Genomic DNA, 22976 nt, shown 5'->3' on the forward strand with positions numbered 1-22976 from the left:
GCAACCTCCGCCTCCTGGGTTCAAGCAACTCTCCTGTCTCAGCCTCCCAAGTAGCTGGGATTACAGGTGCCCGCCACCACGCCCAGCTAATATTTTGTATTTTTTAGTAGAGACAGGGTTTCACCGTGTTAGCCAGGATGGTCTTGATTTCCTGACCTCATGATCCTTCCGCCTCGGCCTCCCACAGTGCTGGGATTACAGGCGTGAGCCACCGCGCCCGGCCGGCGGTTACTTAAAAAGTCAAACACATACTTACCAGATGGCCCAGCAATTGCTCTCCCAGGCATTTATTCCAGAGAAATGGAAGCTTTGGTTGACCTAAAAACTTATTCACAAATGTTCATCGCATTTGATTATTTGTTTGTTTAATTTTCTTTTCTTTAAAGATGTAATTGAAGCCTACATAGCAGCTTTAGCTGTAACAGTGCAAAACTGGAAAACAAAAACGTCCTTCAGTGAAGGAATGAAAAGGAGAGGATGAAAATACAAGCTATAGACCAGAAGAACATCCAGTTCCATCCATACCAGGGAATATCACTCAGCAACAAAAAAGAATGAACTCTCCCTACACGCGACATCTCGGATGAACTCTAGGCCTTTATGCTGAGCAAAAAAGGCCAACCTCAAAAGGTTACACACTGTGTGATTCCATATATTTAACATTCTTGAAATTTTCCAGGCATTGGGAACTAGAGGGAAGCAGAGTTCACTATAGGGGGTGTGAGGAAGATCTTTGGATGATAGAACAGTTTTGTGTCTTGATTGTGTCACACGAATCTACACATGTGATAAAACTGCAAGAACTAAATACACCACACACAGACATACCCACACGCACACATGCAAATGAGCGCATATGAAATTGGCAGATGAATGGAATCTGTGCGTGGTACCAATGTCAAGTTTTTGGTTTTCATTTTGCAATCTAGCTATGTGAAATTTTGTCATTGTGGGGAACTGGGTGAAGAGGACGTGGGCTTTCTCTGTACAAACTTTCTCTTTAAAACTTTCTGTGGATCTATAATCATTTCAAAGTAAAATATTTTTTAAATGCAATCAAGCCTGCTAGCGGAAAGACTGGAATAGCTTTATACTTTTATAGAAAAATATTTTAAAATTACTACCATATGGGGCCGAGCGTGGTGGCTCACGCCTGTAATCCCAGCACTTTGGGAGGCCAGTGCGGGTGGATCACTTGATGTCAGGAGTTCCAGACAAGCCTGGCCAATATGGTAAAAGTCCAGTCTCTACTAAAAACACAAGAATTAGCCAGGCGTGGTGGTGCATGCCTGTAGTCCTGGCTACTCAGGAGGCTGATGCAGGAGAACCACTTAAACTCGGGAAGCAGAGGTTGCAGTGAGCTGAGATTGTGCCACTGCACTCCAACCTGGGGGTCACAATGAGGCTCCATTGCAAAAAAAAAAAAAAAAAAATTACTATCATGTAAAGATTTAATCAAAGAGTATAGGACCAAAAAATATAGGGTAAAAATAAATATGGGGTGTGTCAGCCGGGTGCAGTGGCTCACACCTGTAATCCCAGCACTTTGGGAGGCCGAGGCGGGCAGATCACAAGGTCAGGAGATGGAGACCATCCTGGCTAACACGGTGAAACCCCGTCTCTACTAAAAATACAAAAAATTAGCTGGGAGTGGTGGCAGGTGCCTGTAGTCCCAGCTGCTCGGGAGGCTGAGGCAGGAGAATGGCGTGAACCTGGGACGGGGAGCTTGCAGTGAGCCGAGATCGTGCCACTGTACTCCAGCCTGGGCAACAGAGCGAGACTCCGCCTCAAAATAAATAAATAAATAAATATGGGGTGTGTTGATTGATTTTTTCTTTTTTTTTTTGAGACAGAGTCTTGCTCTGTTCCCCGGGCTGAAGTGCAGTGGCATCCCTGCTCACGGCAACCTCCGCCTCCCAGGTTCAAGTGATTCTCGTGCTTCAGCCTCCCGATTAGCTGGGACTACAGGCATGGGCCACCACACCCAGCTAATTTTTGTATTTTTAGTAGAGACAGGGTTTCACCATATTGGCCAGGCTGGTCTCCAACTCCTGGCCTCAAGTGATCTGCCCATCTTGGCTTCCCAAAGTGCTGGGATTACAGGCATGAGCCATCGTGCCCAGCTTTAATTTTTTTTTAAGTATGTTATTTTCCTGGATTTTTGTGGTTTGTGGTATTGGTCGGCTAATTTAAATTTGCAATTTGTTCTGATTTCTTTTCTCATCCTAATTTATTATTCAGTTTTGCGCCTGAATTTGTATTCGTGATTTTGAATTTTTTTTCTTAAAGAGGGCCCCCAAGGTTGAATAAGCTCCAGGCTTATTATCCCACAAAACCTGGAACTGGCCTGAATGCAGGTAAGATTTTGATTTTTTTAATTAGCCTGAGAGAATATCATGTACAACTTTGTGCCAATAAATGAAATAAATTAGGCAATTTTTCCAGGAAAATATAAAAGATCAAAGTTGACTGATGTGCTTATACAAAACTTTAGTAGAGCCTTGCAAACCAGGCCTGGGTACTTTTATTTATTTATTTATTTATTTATTTATGAGATGGAGTCTTGCTCTGTTGCCTAGGCTGGGGTGCAGTGGCATGATCTCTGCTCACTGTAACCTCCACCTCCCCTGCTCAAGCGATTCTCCTGCCTCAGCCTCCAGAGTAGCTGGGATTACAGGCTCACACTGCCACACCCGGCTAATATTTATTTATTTATTTATTTATTTATTTATTTATTTATTTATTTTAGTAGAGACAGGGTTTCACCATGTTGGCCAGGCTTATCCAAACTCCTGACCTCAAGTGATCTGCCCGTCTTGGCCTCACAAAGTGCTGGGATGGCAGGTGTGAGCCCCAGTGCCTGACGCCGGGTACTTTTACACACAAGCTCTCCCAGTTGTGCTATAGAAACTATTCCAGAACTTTCCAGAACTTTTTCTAAAACAGCTTCCCGGCCGGGCGCGGTGGCTCAAGCCTGTAATCCCAGCACTTTGGGAGGCCGAGACGGGCGGATCACCAGGTCAGGAGATCGAGACCATCCTGGGTAACACAGTGAAACCCCGTCTCTACTAAAAATACAAAAACTTAGCCGGGCGAGGTGGCAGGCGCCTGTAGTCCCAGCTACTCGGGAGGCTGAGGCAGGAGAATGGCGTGAACCCGGGAGGCAGAGCTTGCAGTGAGCTGAGATCCGGCCACTGCACTCCAGCCTGGGTGACAGAGCGAGACTCCGTCTCAAAAAAAAAAAAAAAAAAACAAAAAAAAAAACAGCTTCCCAAATCATTTTATGATCACAACCGAGACAAGGAGAATATACACGCTGCTGGTCAGTCGCACTTATAAACACAAAGAATATTAAGTAAAGTAGGTTGGGTACAGTGGCTCATGCCTGTAATCCCAGCACTTTGGGAGGCCAAAGTGGGTGGATCTCTTGAGCTCAGGGGTTCGAGACCAGCCTGGGCAAGATGGCAAGACCCTGTCTCTAAAAAAAAATTAGAAAATTTTAAAAAGGATGCTATGTAAAATAGCACCAAATCAAATAGGCTAATGCATTAACAGCAAAGGCCCCTTGTAATACCTTGCATTCATCCTGGAGCTTGGGAGTGATGGTGGCAGGGCAGAAACCAGACACCTGAATGCAGCTCACTCCCTGCCGCTTCTCACCAAGCAGCCAGCCAGGGGAGGAAAGAAATTCCTCTTCCAATGAAATTGGGAGTATTGATGATACCTGAGCCTGGGCACATTAATTAGAGCATGGAGATTGCCTTTTGTAATTAGAAGTGACCAGAAAAGCCGAGGAAGCCTGAGGTTTCACCTAAGAGACTGGGAAAGAAGTCGACCCTCAGAGCAGGTGTGAACAGGCCCTTCGGTCAAGGGCTCAGGTGTTCTCGGACCCCCCTGTGCCTCCCAGTTGTTCACTGAGCTGGTCACATTTGTAAAAGCGACGGCCTTCATGATGAAATATTATGCAACTGCCGAAAAGAATGAAGTGGCTGTGTGTGTAATGAGCTAGAGAGATCTCTGAGACATGTCATGCGTAAAACAGGAAGTCAGGGGAGGAGACGTACAGTACAGGTGCCTCTGCACAAACGTGGGTGGATGAAAAAAAGACTGGAAGGCTAGCGCAGTGGCTCATACCTGTAATCCCAGCACTTTGGGAGGCTGAGGCGGGAGGATCACTTGAGGTCAGGAGTTCCAGACCAACCCGGCCAACGTGGCGAAACCCTGTCTCTACTAAAAAATACAAAAATGAGCCGGGCGTGGTGGCAGGTGCCCGTAATCCCAGCTATTTGGGAGGCTGAGGCAGGAGAATCGCTTGAACCCGGGAGATGGAGGTTGCAGTGAGCTGAGACTGCGCCACCGCACCAGTCCAGCCTGGACAACAGAGTGAAACTCTGTCTCCAAAAAAAAAAAAAAAAAGGGAAGAAGAAGAAAGAAGCCTATCAGTGATGTCCGCAGTGAGGCCTCAGGCAGCGGAGCAGAACTAGGGATGGGGTAAGGGAGACTTTCATGTTTCAGCTTACTTAGTGGTTGTATATGACCCTTTTGCAAAGAATAGAGAAAAAAAAAAGGACTCCTGAGAGTTGGCTGAGACTGCGTGGCCGGTGATGAGGGTGATGGATTCCGGTCCCCAGACTCAAGGTCAGGACGCATTCCCAGCCCCACCTGCCACGCACAGATCCACACCGAACATCAGATCAGAACTCTCTGGGCCGTTTGCTTTCCACCACAAAGCATCCGGGGGTGATCCTGCTTTTCTGGAGCCATGGGGAGCGCCCTTGGCTGGAGGGCCCAGCCCTACTCCATCATGCCCTGGGGACATCTAGCATTTCCCTGTGTACTTGACCTTTCTAGAATGCATCTTTAGGAGCCATTTTTCCTGTTTTTTTCCATAACCATTTTTTGATGCTACCTTACAACACGTTCAGTTTTTTAAGTAAATGTAGTTCTTTACGGTAAAATATAGGCATTTTTCCCACTCCCAAAATGAACGATTTTTGCCCCAGGCGGAGAGCCCCTGTGGTAACAATTATAGCCGTCCTTTCTGCAGCTTTCTTTTGAGGCGCTGGAGGGTTTCACATGGAGGATCTTAATTATTTATCCTCACTAAATGAGCATGGAAAAGGTGGGAATGGGAAGCGAGGCCCAGAGAGGTCAAATGGCTTGCCCAGGGTCACACAGCACACTCCAGTAGCAAAGCCTGGACTCCCACCCTTCCGGTTGCAGTGTCTCCGGCCAAGAGAATTTGAATCAATGTTCACAAAAGAGAGGGCAGTTAAGGCTGAACAACACTGCCCAGCAAGCCAGCTGCAGATAGAGGCCAAGTCCAGGGGCCCTGGCTATTTTCATATAGGACCCCAGACTTTCCCAGACACCATCATTTGTCCCCGGATCCTGCAACAGCCCCCATCTCCTGGTCCCCCGCTCCTCATAGGAGCCAAGGCTTTTTCAAAAATGCAAGTCTGGGGCCCGGCACCGTGGCTCACGCCTGTAATCCCGCCACTTTGGGAGGCCGAGGCAGTGGATCACTTGAGGTCAGGAGTTCCAGACCAGCCTAGCCAACATGGTGAAACCCTGTCTCTACTAAAAATACAAAAATTCGCTGGACGTGGTGGCGTGCACCTGTAGTCTCAGCTACTTGGGAGGCTGAGGCAGGGGAGACACTTGAACCCGGGAGGCAGAGGTTGCAGTGAGCTGAGATTTGGCCACTACATTCCAGCCTGGGTGACAGAGTGAGACTTCATCTCAAAAAAAAAAAAAAAAAAAAAAAAGCAGGTCTGTTTCTATCTTTCTCAGCACAACCGATGGCTTCCTATTGCCCTTAAGAGTGCATGGTTCTCAAGGGTCTCCAGCTCAGTCCCTCTCCTACCCCCTCCCAAATGCAGAGTCCTCCCCCACCTCCTCCTGGACTCCTCTCCTTCGCCTGAACTCCCTTAGCTCTGCCTACTCTGCCATGGCTGCAGTTTGCACATGCGAAGGTGTCTGAAGTTCTTTATAATGGTTGGCTCAGGGTCCACCTTTCCCACCAGGCTCTGAGCTCCCCGGAGCAGGGATGGTGCTGGGTTGCCCTCTCCAAATCTCTAGGCCTGGACTGTCTGCACTCAGTAGAGAAGCCGAGTGACTCAAAGCCTTTGGAAACTCCTTTCCTGAGGACCCGTGGCCTCAACTGCAATGCCCAGGAGGAGGTCTTTGGAAGAAATGGGCTTTTCCTCGGGGAACCTAGTGATGGAGGTGGGGTGGCCCTGATATCCTTCAGAACAGGTGCAAGCATCGAGGACAAGCCACGTGGCCTCTTGATTCCCTTCTCTCTCTCTCGTGGGAGGATCAGCCGTTAAGTCAGCATGTCAGAGCCGATCCTGGATCCTAGTAGCCCTGGAGAACAGAGAGCCCAGCCAGGCCAGGAGACGCCAAGGAAGCAACTCCTTCCTGAAGACGAATGAGAGGAGGTTCCTGAAGCCAAGGACAGGCTGGAGGAGCCAGGGAGATCTGCTGCTGTCAGAACTGTTCCTTATAAATCTTTAGGACTGTGTTCAGAAGTAATTCAAGATTGCAAACGTCGCTGCTTCTGTGCAATACTGAAGGGGTCTGCCAGGGCACTGGGGTAGGGATGCAGGACTGCGGGCTGCTCTGAGGCAGGACGGCCCTACTGGCCTTTGAGGCTTGTCAGAGCCCAGAGAGACAGGAATGGAGGGCTGGCCCCACGCTGGTGTCTGGGGAGGGGCTCCTGGGCCGGGGAGCAGAAGGAATTGGGTCAGGTCCACACCGGACCTGAGGCCAGGGGCTTGGTGAGGACTGGGGATCCTCCTTGAGGAGGGGTAAGGAACTGACTGAGAAGGGACGTGAGGACTTCTGGGGTATGGAAATGTGCTGCGTCTCTTAATTAATTTATTTAGAAACTGGCTGGTGTGCAGTGGTGTGATCCTAGCTCACTGCAGCTTTAATCTCCTGGACTCAAGCAATCCTCTCACCTCAGCCTCCTGAGTAGCTGGGACTACAGCACTCACCACCGTAACTGGCTAATTTTTTAATTTTTGTAGAGGTGGGAGTCTCCCTGTGTTGCCCAGGCTGGTATTGAACACCTGGCCTCAAGAAATCCTCCCACCTTGGCCTCCTGAAGTCCTGGGATTACAGGTGTGAACCACTGTGCCTGGCCTGGAAATGTACTGTATCTTCACTGGATACCCAGGTGTATAAATTTGTCAAAACTCATCAAACTGTGTATGGATCATTTTGTTGTCTGGAAATCACACCTCAATAAGGCTGTTTCAAAAGAAAAACTAAAAAGACCAGACTGGGGAGTAAACGGCTGAGGCAGGAGTTATAGCAGAGGAAAGGCTTTATGAAAGTACCAGGGATGGTTTCTGAGTGAAAGGAGAGGGGAGGGGGCATGATGCCAGACATTGTTGCTGTGTAGTAGAGTGGATTAGCCTGGGGGAGGGGGAAGGGTACAGGATTTGAGGGTCCAAGGACATTTCAGGGGGAGGAAGGGGACAGCCGAAGGGTGGTACACCTTGTGAATGAGATCTCAACTCTGCATTCACTCGCTCATTAGTCCATCCATCCACCCATCCGCCCACCCATTCATCCACCCATCTGTCCATCCATCCATCCATCCATCCATCTATCCATCCATCCATCCATCCATCCATCCACCTACCCACTCATCCACCCACCTACTTATCCATCCATCCATCCACCCACTCATTCATCCATCCATCCACCCACCCACCCATCCACCCATCCATCCATCGAATCATCCACCCACTCACCCACCCACCCATCCATCCAACCACCCACCCATCCACCCAACCACCCACCCATCCACCCACCCACCCATCCACCCACCCATCCATCCATCCATCCACCCACCCATCCATCCATCCACCCATCCATCCATCCACCCACCCACCCATCCATCCACCTACCCAGCCATCTACCCAACCATCCATCCATCCATCCATCCAGCCAGCCAGCCACTCATCCATCCATCCATCCACCCACCCACCCACCCATCCATCCATCCATCCACCCATCCATCATCCACCCATCCATTCATCCATCTATCCATCCCTCCATTCAGCCACCCATCCATCCATCCATCTATCTATCCACCCATCCATCATCCACCCATCCATTCATCCATCTATCTATCCATCCATCTACCCACCCACCTACCCATCCATTCACCCACTCATCCATCCATCCATCCATCCATCCATCCATCCACCCATCCACCTGTCTGGCCCATTTAGGAGCTTTAATGGTATGTCTGAATGTGGAGGTGGCTCCCTGCCCTCTAGGGTCACAGAACATGCAGCAGAAATAACCATCCTCACAGCTCATACTCCCTGCCTGCCTTCTCAATCCTTGGGACAACAACTCGAGAGACTGATATCGATATCCTCACTTTACAGATGAGAAATCTGAGGCCCAGGGAACACCACTGTCTCGCTCAAGACCACACAGTAGTTGTTCGAATTGGAAGCCTGCAGGGGTAGCCACGCTGCAGCCCTATCACCCTGCAGTGCCAAGGGTCAATGCCAGGGTAGACAGCAACCTGCAGTGTGGCTGGAGTTCAGAGGAGAGAAAGGTTAATTCAGCAAGGGTGTGGGATAAGGGACGTCTCCTCTGAGGCTTTGGACAGATCTCTGGGGATGGGCGGGAGGTGGCTGGGCAGGGGAACTCCAGACAGGGAACGGTGTGAACACAGGCAGGACTCTTAGCTGGAGACGGGCCTGATCTGCCCTGAAGAATAACAGCGATTCAAAATGCCTCCCATCCTAATAAGCACTTTCTATGCCAAGCCCTCCATGTGCAAAGCTCACTGAGTCCTCACAACTCTGGAAGGGAGGATGGAGACTCCTGGCTTTCAGAAGGGGAAACTGAGGCTCAGAGAAATGGAGCAAGTTGCCTGTGTGATGCTCAGAGATGCAGAGTAGCCAGGCAGGAGAGCCAGGATCTGTATCCGGGTTCCCCTGGCCCTGAGGCTTTTTGCCCCTAACGGCTAGTCTGTGTGCTGAGCGGCTCCAAGGCGGGTCTGAATGATCCACTCATCTCTGTCCAGGTCAAGTTGTGCTTATTGGCAATTTGCCAGCCTGGACTCGTGAGCAAGTGCTTCCTCCACACAAAGGAGTCCGATTTGTCCTGACTTCCACGCTGGGCCCCATCCAGGGGTCTCAGGCCCTCACACTTGGGCTGCAAGGGCTTCGGAGCTGCAGCTTCTACTGTTCGGAAAGCCGGGCTTTGGGCTTGCCCGTGGACTCCTGAACAGCCTGTGTCGTGATGACGAGGCCTCTGCTAAGAGCTTCGACAAATTATTTGCTGATAACCTGGCAGGAACGCCCCAGGAAAGTTTCTCATCACCGGATGCGCCCACTAGCAACAAAACCGTGTCAAAAGTCGGTCCCATAAAGTGGAAAATGGGGGAATGAAATGAAATCAGCTCCTACTCGGGGTAGGCCTCCCAGAAACTTCAAATTAGTTCCATCAAACCCATCCTGACTGCTCTGCGATTGATACCCCAGACCAGGGGGTGATCTCCGATGCAGGCACAGGGGACGCGCAGGGGAAATGGAAATTATCATTTGCAAACATTAGGCTGACACTTTGTGAGTGCGGGGGATGAGGGCTGACAGCTCTGATTTGCCGGTGCGGCTCCGCTCTGCCAGGAGTGCTCTGTGGATTAGAGGGGCCCTTTCATGGCAACCCATCTTCATCTTCGCTGCTCATTAAAACTTTGTGGAGCTGGAGAACTTGGCGGAAGAGAGGAAGCTGGAGGAGCCTTCTGAGGGACTTTAGGTACACATTTGTTGAAAGGTGTTTCAGAAGGGAGACTTGGGTCTGACAAACTGGATTTTAGTACGGCTCTCCGTTCACAGCGGGCTAAAATAATTGGTCATCAGTGACTACTAATTCGGTTTAGTAGCCAGAGGCGATTTTTTTCTTCCTGGAAAATCAATGACAGCGCGGAGGTCTGTTCAACGTGATTCCGCTCAAGACGGGTCCTTATTTGGCTCTTGATGCTTCTTCCAGTGGAGACAGCTATTTTGTTAAAATAAAATTAAAATCCATCTCTAATATGCCAGCAGTCTGCTGCTCCCAGGGGCCGGGAAGGTGCTGGCACCCTCGCAGCTGAGAAGGGACGGAGGGGCAGATGGTGGCCTCTGAGGCTGGGCCTGAGACTGTGGATGGCTGGTTTGGGAGGAGGGAGAAGGCTGGAGGGCTGGGCTTCTCTCCACGATACAAAATCAACACCTGATCCATAACGTGCACCATCTAGGGAGACCCACCTTCTCCACCTGCCGGGTGGGGTTTCTGAAGACCGCACTCGTGTTCTTGCATAGCCCCGAGCCGCGTGCTACAGGGCTGGGGTGTCTCTCTTTTTCCTTGGCACCCAAGGCTTCCTGAATCGCTTGGCTGTTCGACTGTCAAGTGACTTCTATGGCTGTTTACTGAGCACTTTGCTTGTGCCTATAGTTTCACCGCTGTTTTTTTCTAACAAGTGATTATAACACTGCCTGTGGGTACCAAAGCTACCACTAAATCCATTTTTTTTAAAAAAACTGAAACTTTTATGGAGATCATTGTAGATTCACATGCAGTTTGTACGAAATGATGCAGAGAAATCCCACGTGCCCCTTACCGTGTTTCCCCCAATGGTAACTGTAGAATAAAATCACGGCCAGGATAATGACATTGATACAGTCCAACAATGTCATTCAGATTTCCCCGATTTCACCCATACTCGTGTGCGTGTGTGTGTGTGTATTTCTGTGTGATTTAATCATCTGTTGTTTTATGTATCCACCACCATGGTCAAGACACGGAACATTCCGTCCACACAAGGCTCCCTCCTCTTGTCCTTTGGAACCACACCCACCTCGCTTCCACACTGCACTCACGTTCCAGAGACTGCGTTATTTCATCCCGACAAGAAACCTACTAGACAGGAACTACTGTTATGTGAGCCCCACTTTATGTATAAATAAACCGGAGTTCAACAAGATTAAATAATTCACTCAGGATCAGCATCGGGTGACTACTGCCCTAAAATGGTTGCAAATAGCAGACTCTAGGCCATGTCTGGACCGCAGACATGCTTAGTTTGGCCTGTAGCATTTTGAAATCTTAAGTAACCAATATATTTTTTTTAAAAATCAGAAGGTTCACATAAAAGTCCAAATGCCTGGCTTTGTTTTCTGAGATGTTAGATGATCTGGTAACACTGGCACACATTCCTACGTGTCCACAACTGGCTGGAGCTGCCAACTTTAGACCACGTATGTGCCCCAGTTTGCCGCAGTCCCCACCACTCCCTGTAGCCTTACACGGGGCCAGCATCCCCTTTTATCTGCCAGGCCTCTGCAGGCTCGTGAATTTGTAACCCTGGTTCTATGCCAATTAAACAACAAAAATACTTGGTGCCTCTCTCTCTTCCTAAGAGCCCAAGGAACTGTTCACTGATGGATTGACACAGTTTTTTTCCTATAGTGGAAGGAGTGTTAATCCCAATGATAGATGGAGAAATGGAGGCCCGTGGAGAGTGTGTGGCCTGCTCAAAGTTCCTCACCAGGGAAATGGGAGAGGTCTGTGTTGAGTCTCGAGTCTTCAGGCTTCAAGGCAAGTTCTCTATCCTCTCTCTGCTCGCTGCAGAAACGGGTGTCAGGAGAGGCAAGGAGGGGAGAGAGAAGAGAAGATCTAGGACCAGTCCACGCATCAGGTCCAGGAGGTCCTGTGCCTGGGCCCAAGACACTTTTAGGGACTCTTAAAATGTTTAAATTTCTTTCAAAATCAGAAAAATATAAAAATAATTCAGCCTGGATTATATTCATCTTTATACTAACGTAACCATAAAATAGATTTTTTTTTTTTTTAAATAGAGGAAGGGACACAGGAAGGCAACTGTGCCCAGGAGCCCCAGAGTCCTCCTGCAGCCCTGGGAGGGAGGTATCAGCCCTCAAGTCCAGCTGCCCTGGACCCAAAGACACAGGCCTCAGCCTGGATAAGAAGTTGCATTTCCCAGTCTCTCCTTCCTTCACAATGTCAGGCAGGGGTTCTCTGTCTGAAGGGTGAATAACAAAGAGCTTAGTGAAAGCAGAGATGTCACCCTCCACCCCCAGACACTCTGGCTCTCTGGGCCTGTAGGGGAGGGCAAGGAATCTGCATTTGAACAAGGGTGCCTCCCCCACCCCCGCCAAGTGGTTCTGGCGCACGTGTTCCCTGGCACCCTTTGAGAGTCCCAGCTCCGCCGGGCACGGTGGCTCAAGCCTGTAATCCCAGCACTTTGGGAGGCCGAGACGGGCGGATCACAAGGTCAGGAGATCGAGACCATCCTGGCTAACACGGTGAAACCCCGTCTCTACCAAAAAAAATACAAAAAGCTAGCCGGGCGAGGTGGCGGGCGCCTGTAGTCCCAGCTACTTCGGAGGCTGAGGCAGGAGAATGGCGTAAACCCGGGCGCAGAGCTTGCAGTGAGTTGAGATCTGGCCACTGCACTCCAGCCCGGGCGACAGAGCGAGACTCCGTCTCAAAAAAAAAAAAAAGAGAGAGTCCCAGCTCCGAGCCTTTCCCGGGCAGGGGGCCCTCCACCTGCTGGCCACCAGCACTTCTGTCGTCCTGGCAGAGAGCTGGGGCGGGCTGGGAGGCTGAGCTCTGAGCCCCCGGGGACTGCTGTACCCCCTGGACCACTCTCATCCCCTCATTGCCTTTTTCTTAATTGACCCCTCGGCTCCAGGGCCTGTTTCTTCTAGGAACAGGGGTGGAACTGAGGCCCCGCCTGTCTCCCTAGCAGGACTCTTAGAGCTAATTAGAGAAGAGGACCTCCGGGCTTGTGGCTACTTTTTAATTGTTTGTGGATCCAACATAAAAGCTAATGACGCGGGATGCTTGGTTAGCAGCACACGCCTGACTTCTGAATCTGTCTGAGAGGTCATTTGCAATGTGTTAACATTTTTCACAAGGGTGAATTCAATTAGCAGTTCCGGCACCAGTGCAGGCAGCAGGCGGCAAGGAAGGCAGCGCTCAGTGAAGCCGAAATGGAAAGGGCTGAGAACCAGAGATCCGCCAGGCCACTCAGAAACCGACTGGGCAAGAGGATCGAGGCCACGGACCAGGTGTTAGGAGACTAGATTCTCAACAAGTGTGTGTAACTCAGCGGAGAGCCTCACCTGTGGGCCTCAGTTTCCCCTTTTCCAAGGTGATCACTGGTACCCACCCTTTGCCTGACCAGGAGGACAGAGAGCATCTCCTCACTGCCACTCGTGGTTAGTGACACAGGGGAGGGGGCGTCTCCTCACTGTCACCCATGGTCAGGGACACTGGGGAGGGAGTGTCCCCTCACTGTCACCCGTGGTCAGTGACACCGGGGAGGGGTCATTTCCTCACTGTCACCCGTGGTCAGTGACACCGGGGAGGGGTCATTTCCTCACTGTCACCCGTGGTCAATGACACAGGAGGTAGAAAAAGTTGAGAAGATGGGAGGGCAGATGGGGCCAGCATCCGAAACAACTGGGGTCGTCGGCACAGGCAGAGCAGGTCTCATTCCAGTCAGCAGCTCTGCTCGTGGACATCAACCCCGAGGACCCTCACACAGGGGCACCGGGTGTGCCAGGGTACTTGCCGGGGCCTTGTCATGGGGGCACACGAGGAACGCTTTAGCAGTAGAGAGATGGGTACACCTGTGGCGGACGATTCAGACAGTGGGACAGGGTGATGCTGCGAACGTGTGTCAGGAGATGAGCGAGTCACTGTGCAGAGTGACCTTCAGGGCACAGGACCCCACTCGGGAGTCCCTGTGATTTATGGATCGCTAACGACAGAGCAAAACCGGGCATGCTGGGTGGAAAGCATGCGTGCTCCAACCTCGGGAGGGTCCTCAGGGAAGACGGGGAGGGGCTGAGGCTAGGAAGAGGCGCCCAGGAGCTTCAGACTGTGTTTGTCGCGTTTTGTTTCTTTAATATTAAAGGGAAGGATCAGAAGTGAAAGTGGCCAGATGGTGAACATTCGCTAAATCCAGGTAGTGGGTTCGCCGGAGTTAGTTGTGCTGCTTCTGAACTTTTCTATTTGTTTGGAAAGTTTTCTAATAAACACAAAAGAAAGGATTGGTCAAAAGGTTTTGCTCCCTTGATAGCACCACAGAGTGACCACCGTCGATAAGAACTTAACTGCACATTTTAAAATAACTAAAAGAGTAGAATTGAAGAGCTGGAGACCCCACTCTCCACGATGTGATTGTTACGCATGACAAGCCCGTATGGAAACATCCCACGTACCCCATAAACATATACACTATATTTTAAATTAAAAATAAAAAATATGGCCGGGCGCGGTGGCTCAAGCCTGTAATCCTAGCACTTTGGGAGGCCGAGACGGGTGGATCACGAGGTCAGGAGATCGAGACCATCCTGGCTAACACGGTGAAACTCCGTCTCTACTAAAAAATACAAAAAAAAAAAAACTAGCCGGGCGAGGTGGCGGGCGCCTGTAGTCCCAGCTACTCCGGAGGCTGAGGCAGGAGAATGGCCTAAACCCGGGAGGTGGAGCTTACAGTGAGCTGAGATCCGGCCACTGCACTCCAGCCTGGGTGACAGAGCGAGACTCCGTCTCAAAAATAAATAAATAAATAAAAATAAAAAAATAAAAAAGAAAATTTAATTAAAAAACAAAATACTTGCTACTCATAAAAGCATTTATACCTATCATCTTGATTTATTTATTTATTTTTGAAACTGAGTTTCACCTTTGTCGCCCAGGTGGAGTGCAGGGGCACTATCTCAGCTCACTGCAACCTCCATCTCCCAGATTCAGGTAATTCTCCTGCCTCAGCCTCCCGAGTAGCTGGGATTGCAGGCGCCCGCCACCACACCCGGCTAATTTTTACATTTTTAGTAGAGATGGCCGGGCACGGTGGCTCAAGCCTGTAATCCCAGCACTTTGGGAGGCCGAGACGGGCGGATCACGAGGTCAGGAGATCGAGACCATCCTGGCTAACACGGTGAAACCCCGTCTCTACTAAAAAATACAAAAAACTAGCTGGGCGAGGTGGCGGGCGCCTGTGGTCCCAGCTACTCCGGAGGCTGAGGCAGGAGAATGGCGTAAACCCCGGAGGCAGAGCTTGCAGTGAGCTGAGATCCGGCCACTGCACTCCAGCCTGGGCGACAGAGCCAGACTCAGTCTCAAAAAAAAAAAAAAAAAAAAAAAAAAAAACCTTTTTAGTAGAGACAAGGTTTCGCCATGTTGGCCAGGCTGGTCTCAAACTCCTAACCTCAGATGATCCGCCCGCCTTGGCCTCCCAAAGCGCTGGGATTACAGGTGTGGGCCACTGCGCCTGGCCTATTCCTATCATTTTTTGACTGATTACAAACCCCTTCTGTATTTTTCACAAAAACGTTAAGGGGCCAACAGGTAGCAAGACTCCAGGGAAGCCACTGGAAAATTATCATTCTAAAGACCATTTTCTCAAAACCCAACGACACCTAAAACGCAGGACACTCTGACTTCATTTGTGTTAAGATGCTTGGATGATTATAGTAGGCTGAATGGTCCCCCCTCCACCACCAAAAGATGTGTCCATATCCTAACCCCCCTCCAGCCTGTAGATTGGACCTTATTTGGAAAAGAGGTCTCTGCAGATGTAATGATGTTAAAGATCTTGAGATAAGATCATGTGGGGATGTTTGGCTGAGCCCTAGACCCAATGATAAGTATCTTTGTAAGAGACAGAAGAGAAGACAGAGATGCAGGAGAGACAGCCACGGGAAGTTTGAGGCAGCAGTGGCTGAAGGGATACCAAGGAACACCTAGGGCCACCAGGAGCCGGAGGAGGCGGGAGACCCTTCCCTAAAGCCTGCAGAGGGGGTGTGGCCCTGCCAACACCTTGATTTCAGACTTCCGGCTTCCAGAACTAGGAAAGGATCCATTTTTCTTACTTTTCCTTCCTTCCTTCCTTCCTTCCTTCCTTCCTTCCTTCCTTCCTTCCTTCCTTCCTCCCTCCCTCCCTTCCTTCCTTCCTTCCTTCCTTTCGATGAAGTTTTGCTTTTGTGGCCCAGGCTGGAGTGCAGTGGCACGATCTCGGCTCGCTGCAACCTCCCACTCCCAGGTTCAAGCGATTCTCCTGCCTCAGCCTCCCAAGAAGCTGGGATTACAGGCGTGTGCCACCACACCCAGCTAAGTTTTGTATTTTTGGTAGAGACGGGGTTTCATCATGTTGGTCAGGCTGGTGTTGAACTCCTGACCTCAGGTGATCCGCCCGCCTCAGTCTCCCAAAATGCTGGAATTACAGGCGTGAGCCACCGCACCCGGCCGTTTCATTTTTGTTATTTTAAGCCATCAAGTATGTGGTAATTTGTTTCAGAAACCCCAGGAAATTAACAAACGATGATTTTCTTTTTTTTTTTTTTTTTTTTGAGACGGAGTCTCGCTCTGTCACCCAGGCTGGAGTGCAGTGGCCGGATCTCAGCTCACTGCAAGCTCCGCCTCCCGGGTTCACGCCATTCTCCGGCCTCAGCCTCCCGAGTAGCTGGGACTACAGGCGCCCGCCACCTCGCCCGGCTAGTTTTTTTTTTTTTGTATTTCTTAATAGAGACGGGGTTTCACCGTGTTAGCCAGGATGGTCTCGATCTCCTGACCTCGTGATCCGCCCGTCTCGGCCTCCCAAAGTGCTGGGATTACAGGCTTGAGCCACCGCGCCCGGCCTAAAACGATGATTTTCAACAGCTCCTATAGCCGAAGCTCAGTGCCCTGCAAGAGTCGGGCCCAGGAAAGAGTTGGCTGCCTCATGTGCTCTTGGCACTAGAATATTGCCTGTTCCCAATATCCAGGATGCACTGCATTTGCGCAGTCTGTTCTCTCTCACTCAGCCAGTCAACAAGCGATTACCGAGCACCTACCACATTCCAGGCAGACGCGTGCTAGGCACTGGGGAAGGAGGAATGAATAACACCAGACCTGCCCCACTGAATCTGCTGGGGGAGATGGTCAGGTCTGCAGGCAGTGGCCACACAGGGTGGCCTGTCTAGGCAAGGGACATAGGAGTGTCTGAAGGATGGTGAGGCCTCACCCAGGCAAGGTGGGGGACGAGTGTCCCTGGCAGAGGGAAAAGCATATGTGAGTCCAGAGAAACGTGGGGAGGGAGGGAGTTCAGGGGACTAAAGGAGGTTTAGCTTGGGGGAGTCAGAGTGAAGTCTCAGCAGACCCAAAGGTACCCTTGTGCCCTCTCTCCTAGGTCCTCTGCCCACTAGAAACAGCATGCACTGCCTTGCTGTTATACTGGTTGGTTGCATACTGGTTTGTTTTGTGTTTTATTTTCTCTGTATCCCAAACACCCAGCACCACAATGCCCAGCACAGGTGAGCCCTAAATGAACTCTCAGCATCGGCCGGAGGTAACGAATGTGGGTTCTGAGATCAGATCCCAGCGTGACCCCTTTGTGACCACGTGATTGTGTACAAGTGTCTCTGGGCCTTGGTTTCCTTGTCTGTAAATTGGGGATAAGAGAGTCAGTTGCTACCTTAGGGCCTTCTGAGGATCTCTTGAGTTGATGTGTATGAAGCACCCAGCATGGTGTCTGGCCCCGGAAGCTGGCACTATTAATTCATCAAAACGAACGCAAGGCTCCAGGGGTTTCTAGCCTGAACAGCCACTCCCATCTGGCCTCCAACAGGACTGATGGTGCCCAACCTGCAGCTCCGTCCTGTGAGCTCACTGCTCCTCCGCATGACGAGATGATCGAGATGATCGGCCTCCGACGGGATTGATCAGGGCCTGCCTGCAGCTCGTCCTGGCTGGGCTCACCGCTCCTCTGCATGACGCGCTCATTCTGTGACTATTTTTGCTTACGGGGTCCCTTGCCACAGTGGGATGTGGGCTGATGTGTTGGGCTTGACGCCTGGTTCTTCAGGCAGTGTCAGGGAGGTGCCGGCTGGCTCACAGCAGCACCATCTCCTCCGTGCCCTGTGTCCCAGAATGAGCTAAACCAACCTCACTCCAGCAACCCCTCTGCTGGTGTCGTGAGCTGGAGGCTGTAGAGGCGATAAGAGGCCCACGGCCGGGCCAGGCACCGAGCCGGACTCCCGACCCTGGACTCCAACGTTGGCTCCCAGAAGGGCTTTCACTCTGCCCCTCCCCCGACACGGGCAAGGCCCAGCTCTGGAAAAATCAAAGGCAGAGCGGAGCATGTGTGATGCAACCTGGGAGGCCCCGAGGGGGACCAGCCGGGCCAGCCTCGTTAGTGCTGACCTTGGCACCGAGCTGCTCCTGATGGATGGGGTTCGGGCCTGGCCAGGCCCCGGGGGAGTGGCGGCCCCATCCATTATGGGCCCATCAGCGCCTCCCTGAGCCCTCACTGCTTGGGATGCCACGAGTGTCAGGCCGCGAATAAATCTCTGTCCGGGCCACAGGAGAGCCAAAAGGGAAACAAGGCAAAGCATGAAAAATGTCTGTGTCCTGGCTCTGGCGACAAAGCCCCCACGAAGGAGGAAGGAGCAGCCGGAGTTTGCGGAGGGAGAAAGGGTGGATCGGGAGCAGCCAGGCTGGGGCCCCAGGCTGCTGCCTCTCCCAGTTATGGCTCCCTGCCCATCCCCCACCTTTTTTTTTTTTTTTTGAGACAAAGTTTTGCTTTGTTGCCCAGGCTGGTGTGTAGTGGTGCAATCTTGACTCACTGCAACCTCCACCTCCCGGGTTCAAGTGATTCTCATGCCTCAGCCTCCCTGTAGCTGGGATTACAGGCACCCGCCACCATGTCTGGCTAATTTTTGTATTTTTAGTATAGATGAAGTTTCACCATGCTGCCCAGGCTGGTCTCGAACTCCTGATCTCAAGTGATCCACTTGCCTTGACCTCCCAAAGTGCTGGGATTACAGGTGTGAGCCACCAAGCAAACCTAGCCCTCAGCCTGGGCCCCTTTTAACAAAACTCCTTGGAGATCCAGGCCCATAGAAGCAGGCAGGCCTTGAGGAGGAGGGGACCCCTGTCAGACTCAGTTCAGGGGGCTCCCAAAGCCCCGGCAGAGGTAGCCTGGGCTGGGCAGCCAGCCAATGTGTCCACCTCCCAAAAGAACCTGTTCAGGCCGCTAAGGGCCAGGGTCCTGGTGTAAGCTGCCTGGACGGAGCCCCCACACCTCCACTCACCACCTGCAACCTCTTGCTGAGGGACAGAACCTCACCATGCCTTCCTTTTCTCATGGATAAATAGAGGTGATGGGCGCCCACCGCACAGGGCTGCAACGAGGATTCATCCAGTTGCTCTGTGGAAAGCCAGGCCCCAGTAGGTGCTCATCAGCGTTGGCCGTTGATGGCTGTAACTGCTGTTTGTAGCCACCATCTCGCTGCTGAGGGCTCGCCTCCGCACCAGGCCGCTGGCACCATGGTGGACGGAGCTCAGGATGAGAAATGGCTTCCTCGCCCAGGGCCTTGCTCTGCCTCCTGGAAGCATGCGGCCTGTGGATATGAACAGCCGCCCTGGAAGGAGACTCGGCTCAAATCCTGGTGCTGCCTCCAACTAGCCAGGAGACTTTGGGCAAGTGACTGTCTCTGAGCCTCAGTTTCCCCATCTGTAGAATAGGGCTGATGGTCTCTACTTGGTAGAGTTGTATTTAATGAGATGAGGTACAGGGCTCAGTGTTGCACGCAGCAGTCACTCAGTGAGGGCCCAGAAAGTGTCAGCTATGAAGACTGCCACCTTCCAACACACACTCTGGTCCTCATTTTGTTCTCTGAAGCCTCTGGGAGCAAAACCCCTCCATTGTCCTAATACCAGGGCTTCAGAGGGTTATGGACAGCTGCTGTGTCTCTGCTGCATCTTTTCACATCCAGCTAGGAGGACCTCAGCTCTTCTCCTGTTCTTTGTACACAGTGCACACCTTCCCCGCTCCCACCTATCATCCTGATGGTTCCCTTCTAGACCATTTCCTGTTTATGAACCTTCCCTTGAATGTATGATGTCCTCCATTCTTGAGCTTGATACTACAAGTATGGCCTGAGCTGCAGAAAGGAGCAAGGAGGTCACCTCCTTTGTTCTGAACTTGCTACCTCTATTAACATGGCCGAGGAACACATTCATTCTTTGAGGCAGCCTCAGGGCACTGCAGACTCATAACATCAATGGGGGTGGGGAGCGGGGATCACAGTGGAGTCTATTAAGTGTCATATCTGGCTATACCGTCCCCTCTCTAGGTCTCAGATGGACTGTCTCTTTGCTTCTGATAACTGTCTCAAAGTCTTAAAGGGCTCCAGACCATATTCGAGTGCTCACTATGTGCTAGACATTGTGTTGGATGCTGACGATGCAATGATGGATGAAACCGACATTCTCCCTGAGCTCTGGGACCTGACATACAGCAGAGGAGTATTCACGACAGTCGCAGTCAGTGCCAGGGAGCAGATTATGCGGGGGACAGGAAAAACTTGGCTTTGCTGCGGGGCAATGTACGTTTCTGGCCCTCTCCGAGGCCCAGGAGTCTTTGCGAGATCCACATGCGCCCCCTTGTGGTCAGACCAGATTTCATCCAGCCGGGTTTCAGGACACCAATAAACGCCGCCGCGGTCTCGCCCTTCAGAAACTGCCTCGGATCTCTGGGATGGCTGCTGGGGAAGGGGCTTATTATTATTTTATAGGAGTTTGGGTGGGTGGCTTGGATTTTTTTGGCCATCGGATCCAGGAGAAACAAAATAACCCAGAGTGATTGATGGGCCCGTTGTAAATTTGTAAAATAAATCAGCTTGGCAGAGAGATTCAAAAAACCTGTCAGGCAGCAAACATTTTTTTAACAGCCTGTAAAATTTCCTGCATCCTTCACATTTGTCAGCGTCAGGCTGATGATGCATCTGATAGCAGGACCAGCAGCGGCTGCAGACAGAAGGCTGGGCCAGCAGCGTTTCCCACTTATCTGATGTTTCTTATGTTTCTATGGTCCGAAGGCTTTCAGCACCAGGACTGGGGGTGTAGACCAGGCTAATCAGTGCTGATCTGAGGATGCTACTGAGGTTGCACGTGGCAACTGGCTTTATATTTGGACCCCAATGTGGCCATTTGTTCAGGCACTCATTCAGCAACTCCACGAGGGCCTCCTCTGCAAAGGTACTGTGGTCAGCACCAGAGATCCTGGGGTGAGAAAAGCAGGCCTGGCACATCGAGCGTGGCGAAGGTTCTGGATGCCCTGACAAGAAGTTTAGGTTTATCAGGAAGTGGTTGCCGCTGAATGTGAAAGGGAAGGAAGTGACCCAGAAAGGGGAAGCTCAGCGGGCTCTCTGGATCTGTTCAGATTAAGTTCTAAAGCTTTAAGAAAAATCCAGACAGGATGGCCTTACACAGAATCCTGTCTCATCCCCCTTCTAGTGCTGGAAAAACATAAGCAGAGTCTCTGCCCGTGTCACCTCCACCCCTGTGTTTGTCAGGGAGGCAGATCAGACCCTTGGTCACTGTCATAGGCATTTAGGCTACACTAACCCTCCTCGCACTGCAGAGCAGCCAAATGACTTCACCTCTCAGACCCTCTGTCTCTTCTTCTGTAAAATGGGGATAGAAGCATTGCAACCTTGTACTCACTTAAGCTAACTTCGTACTCACTGAGCTATTCAGAGTTAGTTAACGAGGATGCTTCTGAGGACCTCAGCACAGTGTCTGACCTGTGGTAGTAATAAAAACACATAGTTGCCATTGTTAGTGCAAAGTGGGGTCTTCCCACCTTCCATCTGGCCCATGTCAGACACTGATGCGCAAGGGGCTGTTTGCTGATTGACTGAGTGATGGATGTTCCTGCTAGCATCTGTGTCTTGAGTGTGGCACAGGCTCCCAAGCAGAGCAGTGGCAGAGCCCAGGGTGCCCAGAGTCCACCAGGAGCACCAGCTGCTGCCAGGCCCTCCCTGCTCCTCCCCTCCCCGCCATCCCTGACTCATCATAATCAACAATGCTGGGCCAATTAGGAGCAGTAACAATTAAGATGTGCCGAGGGCATGTGAACATTTGCAAACACTTATTAAAATGCATCAATAATTAAGTGTGTCTTTAATAGTTACATTTCTGGCCTCCAGACATATCTGTTTCTGGACCTCGGGTCGCAGCGTGCTTTGAGATCTGTGTGAGGGCCCTACACGCTGGTAATGTGAATTTAAAATTCTTCCCTGACTTGAATTCTGGGATTTGACAGTGAAACAGCAGTGAGAGAATACTGGGGCTCTTTCCGGCTGCCTGATCCTAGAGGTGTGGTCTTCAAAGCCAGCCGCCAGACTGGGTAGAAATCCAGGCTCTGCACTGTAATGCCTCGGGGACGGCCCTTGCCTCCCTTTCCTGGCCTGTGAAGCGTGCAGAATGATACCTGTCTCATAGGAAGGACGTAAGGGTTAACAATTATGTGTGCAAAATGCCTCCATGTTTAAGATCAATGCAGAGCAGCTTTTGTTACCGGTGGCTCATACTGTCATCAGAGGACAAAAAGAAGCCGCAGTTAGCTGAGGGATCGAGACCATCCGTCTACACCGGTGGTTCCAAACTCAGTGCCTACCTGGACTAGGCAGGTAACAAAAATGAGAGAAGCCAGTCTGGGTGAGGACTGGGATAAACGGTCCATGGATTCTGTCCAAAGGGACGCTGCCCCTCAGCCCCAGCCCCTAGGGCCGGGCAGAGCGCCGTTCCACTTGCCCAGGCTTCTGTTTTTTCAAGGGAAGTAGAAAATCCAGGTATTTATATGAAATCTCCCTACGTTTTTAAAAATGTGGCAACTCAACCTTTTTTTTTTCTTTAATCACTGCACCAGCCAAACTCCTCTGTGGGTTGATCGGGCCACAGCCCCCAGTCTGCCCCCATGCCTACACGACCCCTATTTTCCAGGTAACTCCTCAGGTCTCCACTTCCTGCGAGTCACAGAGGCTTTTGGATTGAAATGCACCCTTCCGATTTAGTGACAACCCGCAACAAATCGGTGTGGGTTGGGAACCAAATAGGATAACTGGGAAGGAAGTAATTGAATAATCGAAATTCGGCGTTGC

At 51.1% G+C, this 22976-nt stretch overlaps 2 protein-coding genes across 8 annotated transcripts in view; one reads left to right on the forward strand and one right to left on the reverse strand.

The window, feature by feature from the left end:
• DDX31 (DEAD-box helicase 31) overlaps positions 1-22976 on the forward strand; it is a 180699-nt gene that overhangs the window by 143569 nt on the left and 14154 nt on the right. The window contains exon 20 of one of the 6 annotated variants that reach the window (XM_045374015.2): positions 387-555. The exons of the other annotated variants lie outside the window; for them this stretch is intronic. Coding sequence (XP_045229950.1) covers positions 387-396 — 10 coding nt within the window. The 3' untranslated portion in view covers positions 397-555. Of the gene's footprint in view, positions 1-386; positions 556-22976 lie in introns of those variants that run through there. 6 annotated transcript variants of the gene reach the window in all.
• The window catches only part of CFAP77 (cilia and flagella associated protein 77), a 169596-nt gene that overhangs the window by 44638 nt on the left and 101982 nt on the right, over positions 1-22976 (reverse strand). The gene's annotated exons all lie outside the window — the stretch shown is intronic.

The sequence above is a fragment of the Macaca fascicularis genome, chromosome 15 (assembly GCF_037993035.2).
Source record: "Macaca fascicularis isolate 582-1 chromosome 15, T2T-MFA8v1.1".
In the NCBI taxonomy this organism is placed as follows: domain Eukaryota; kingdom Metazoa; phylum Chordata; class Mammalia; order Primates; family Cercopithecidae; genus Macaca; species Macaca fascicularis.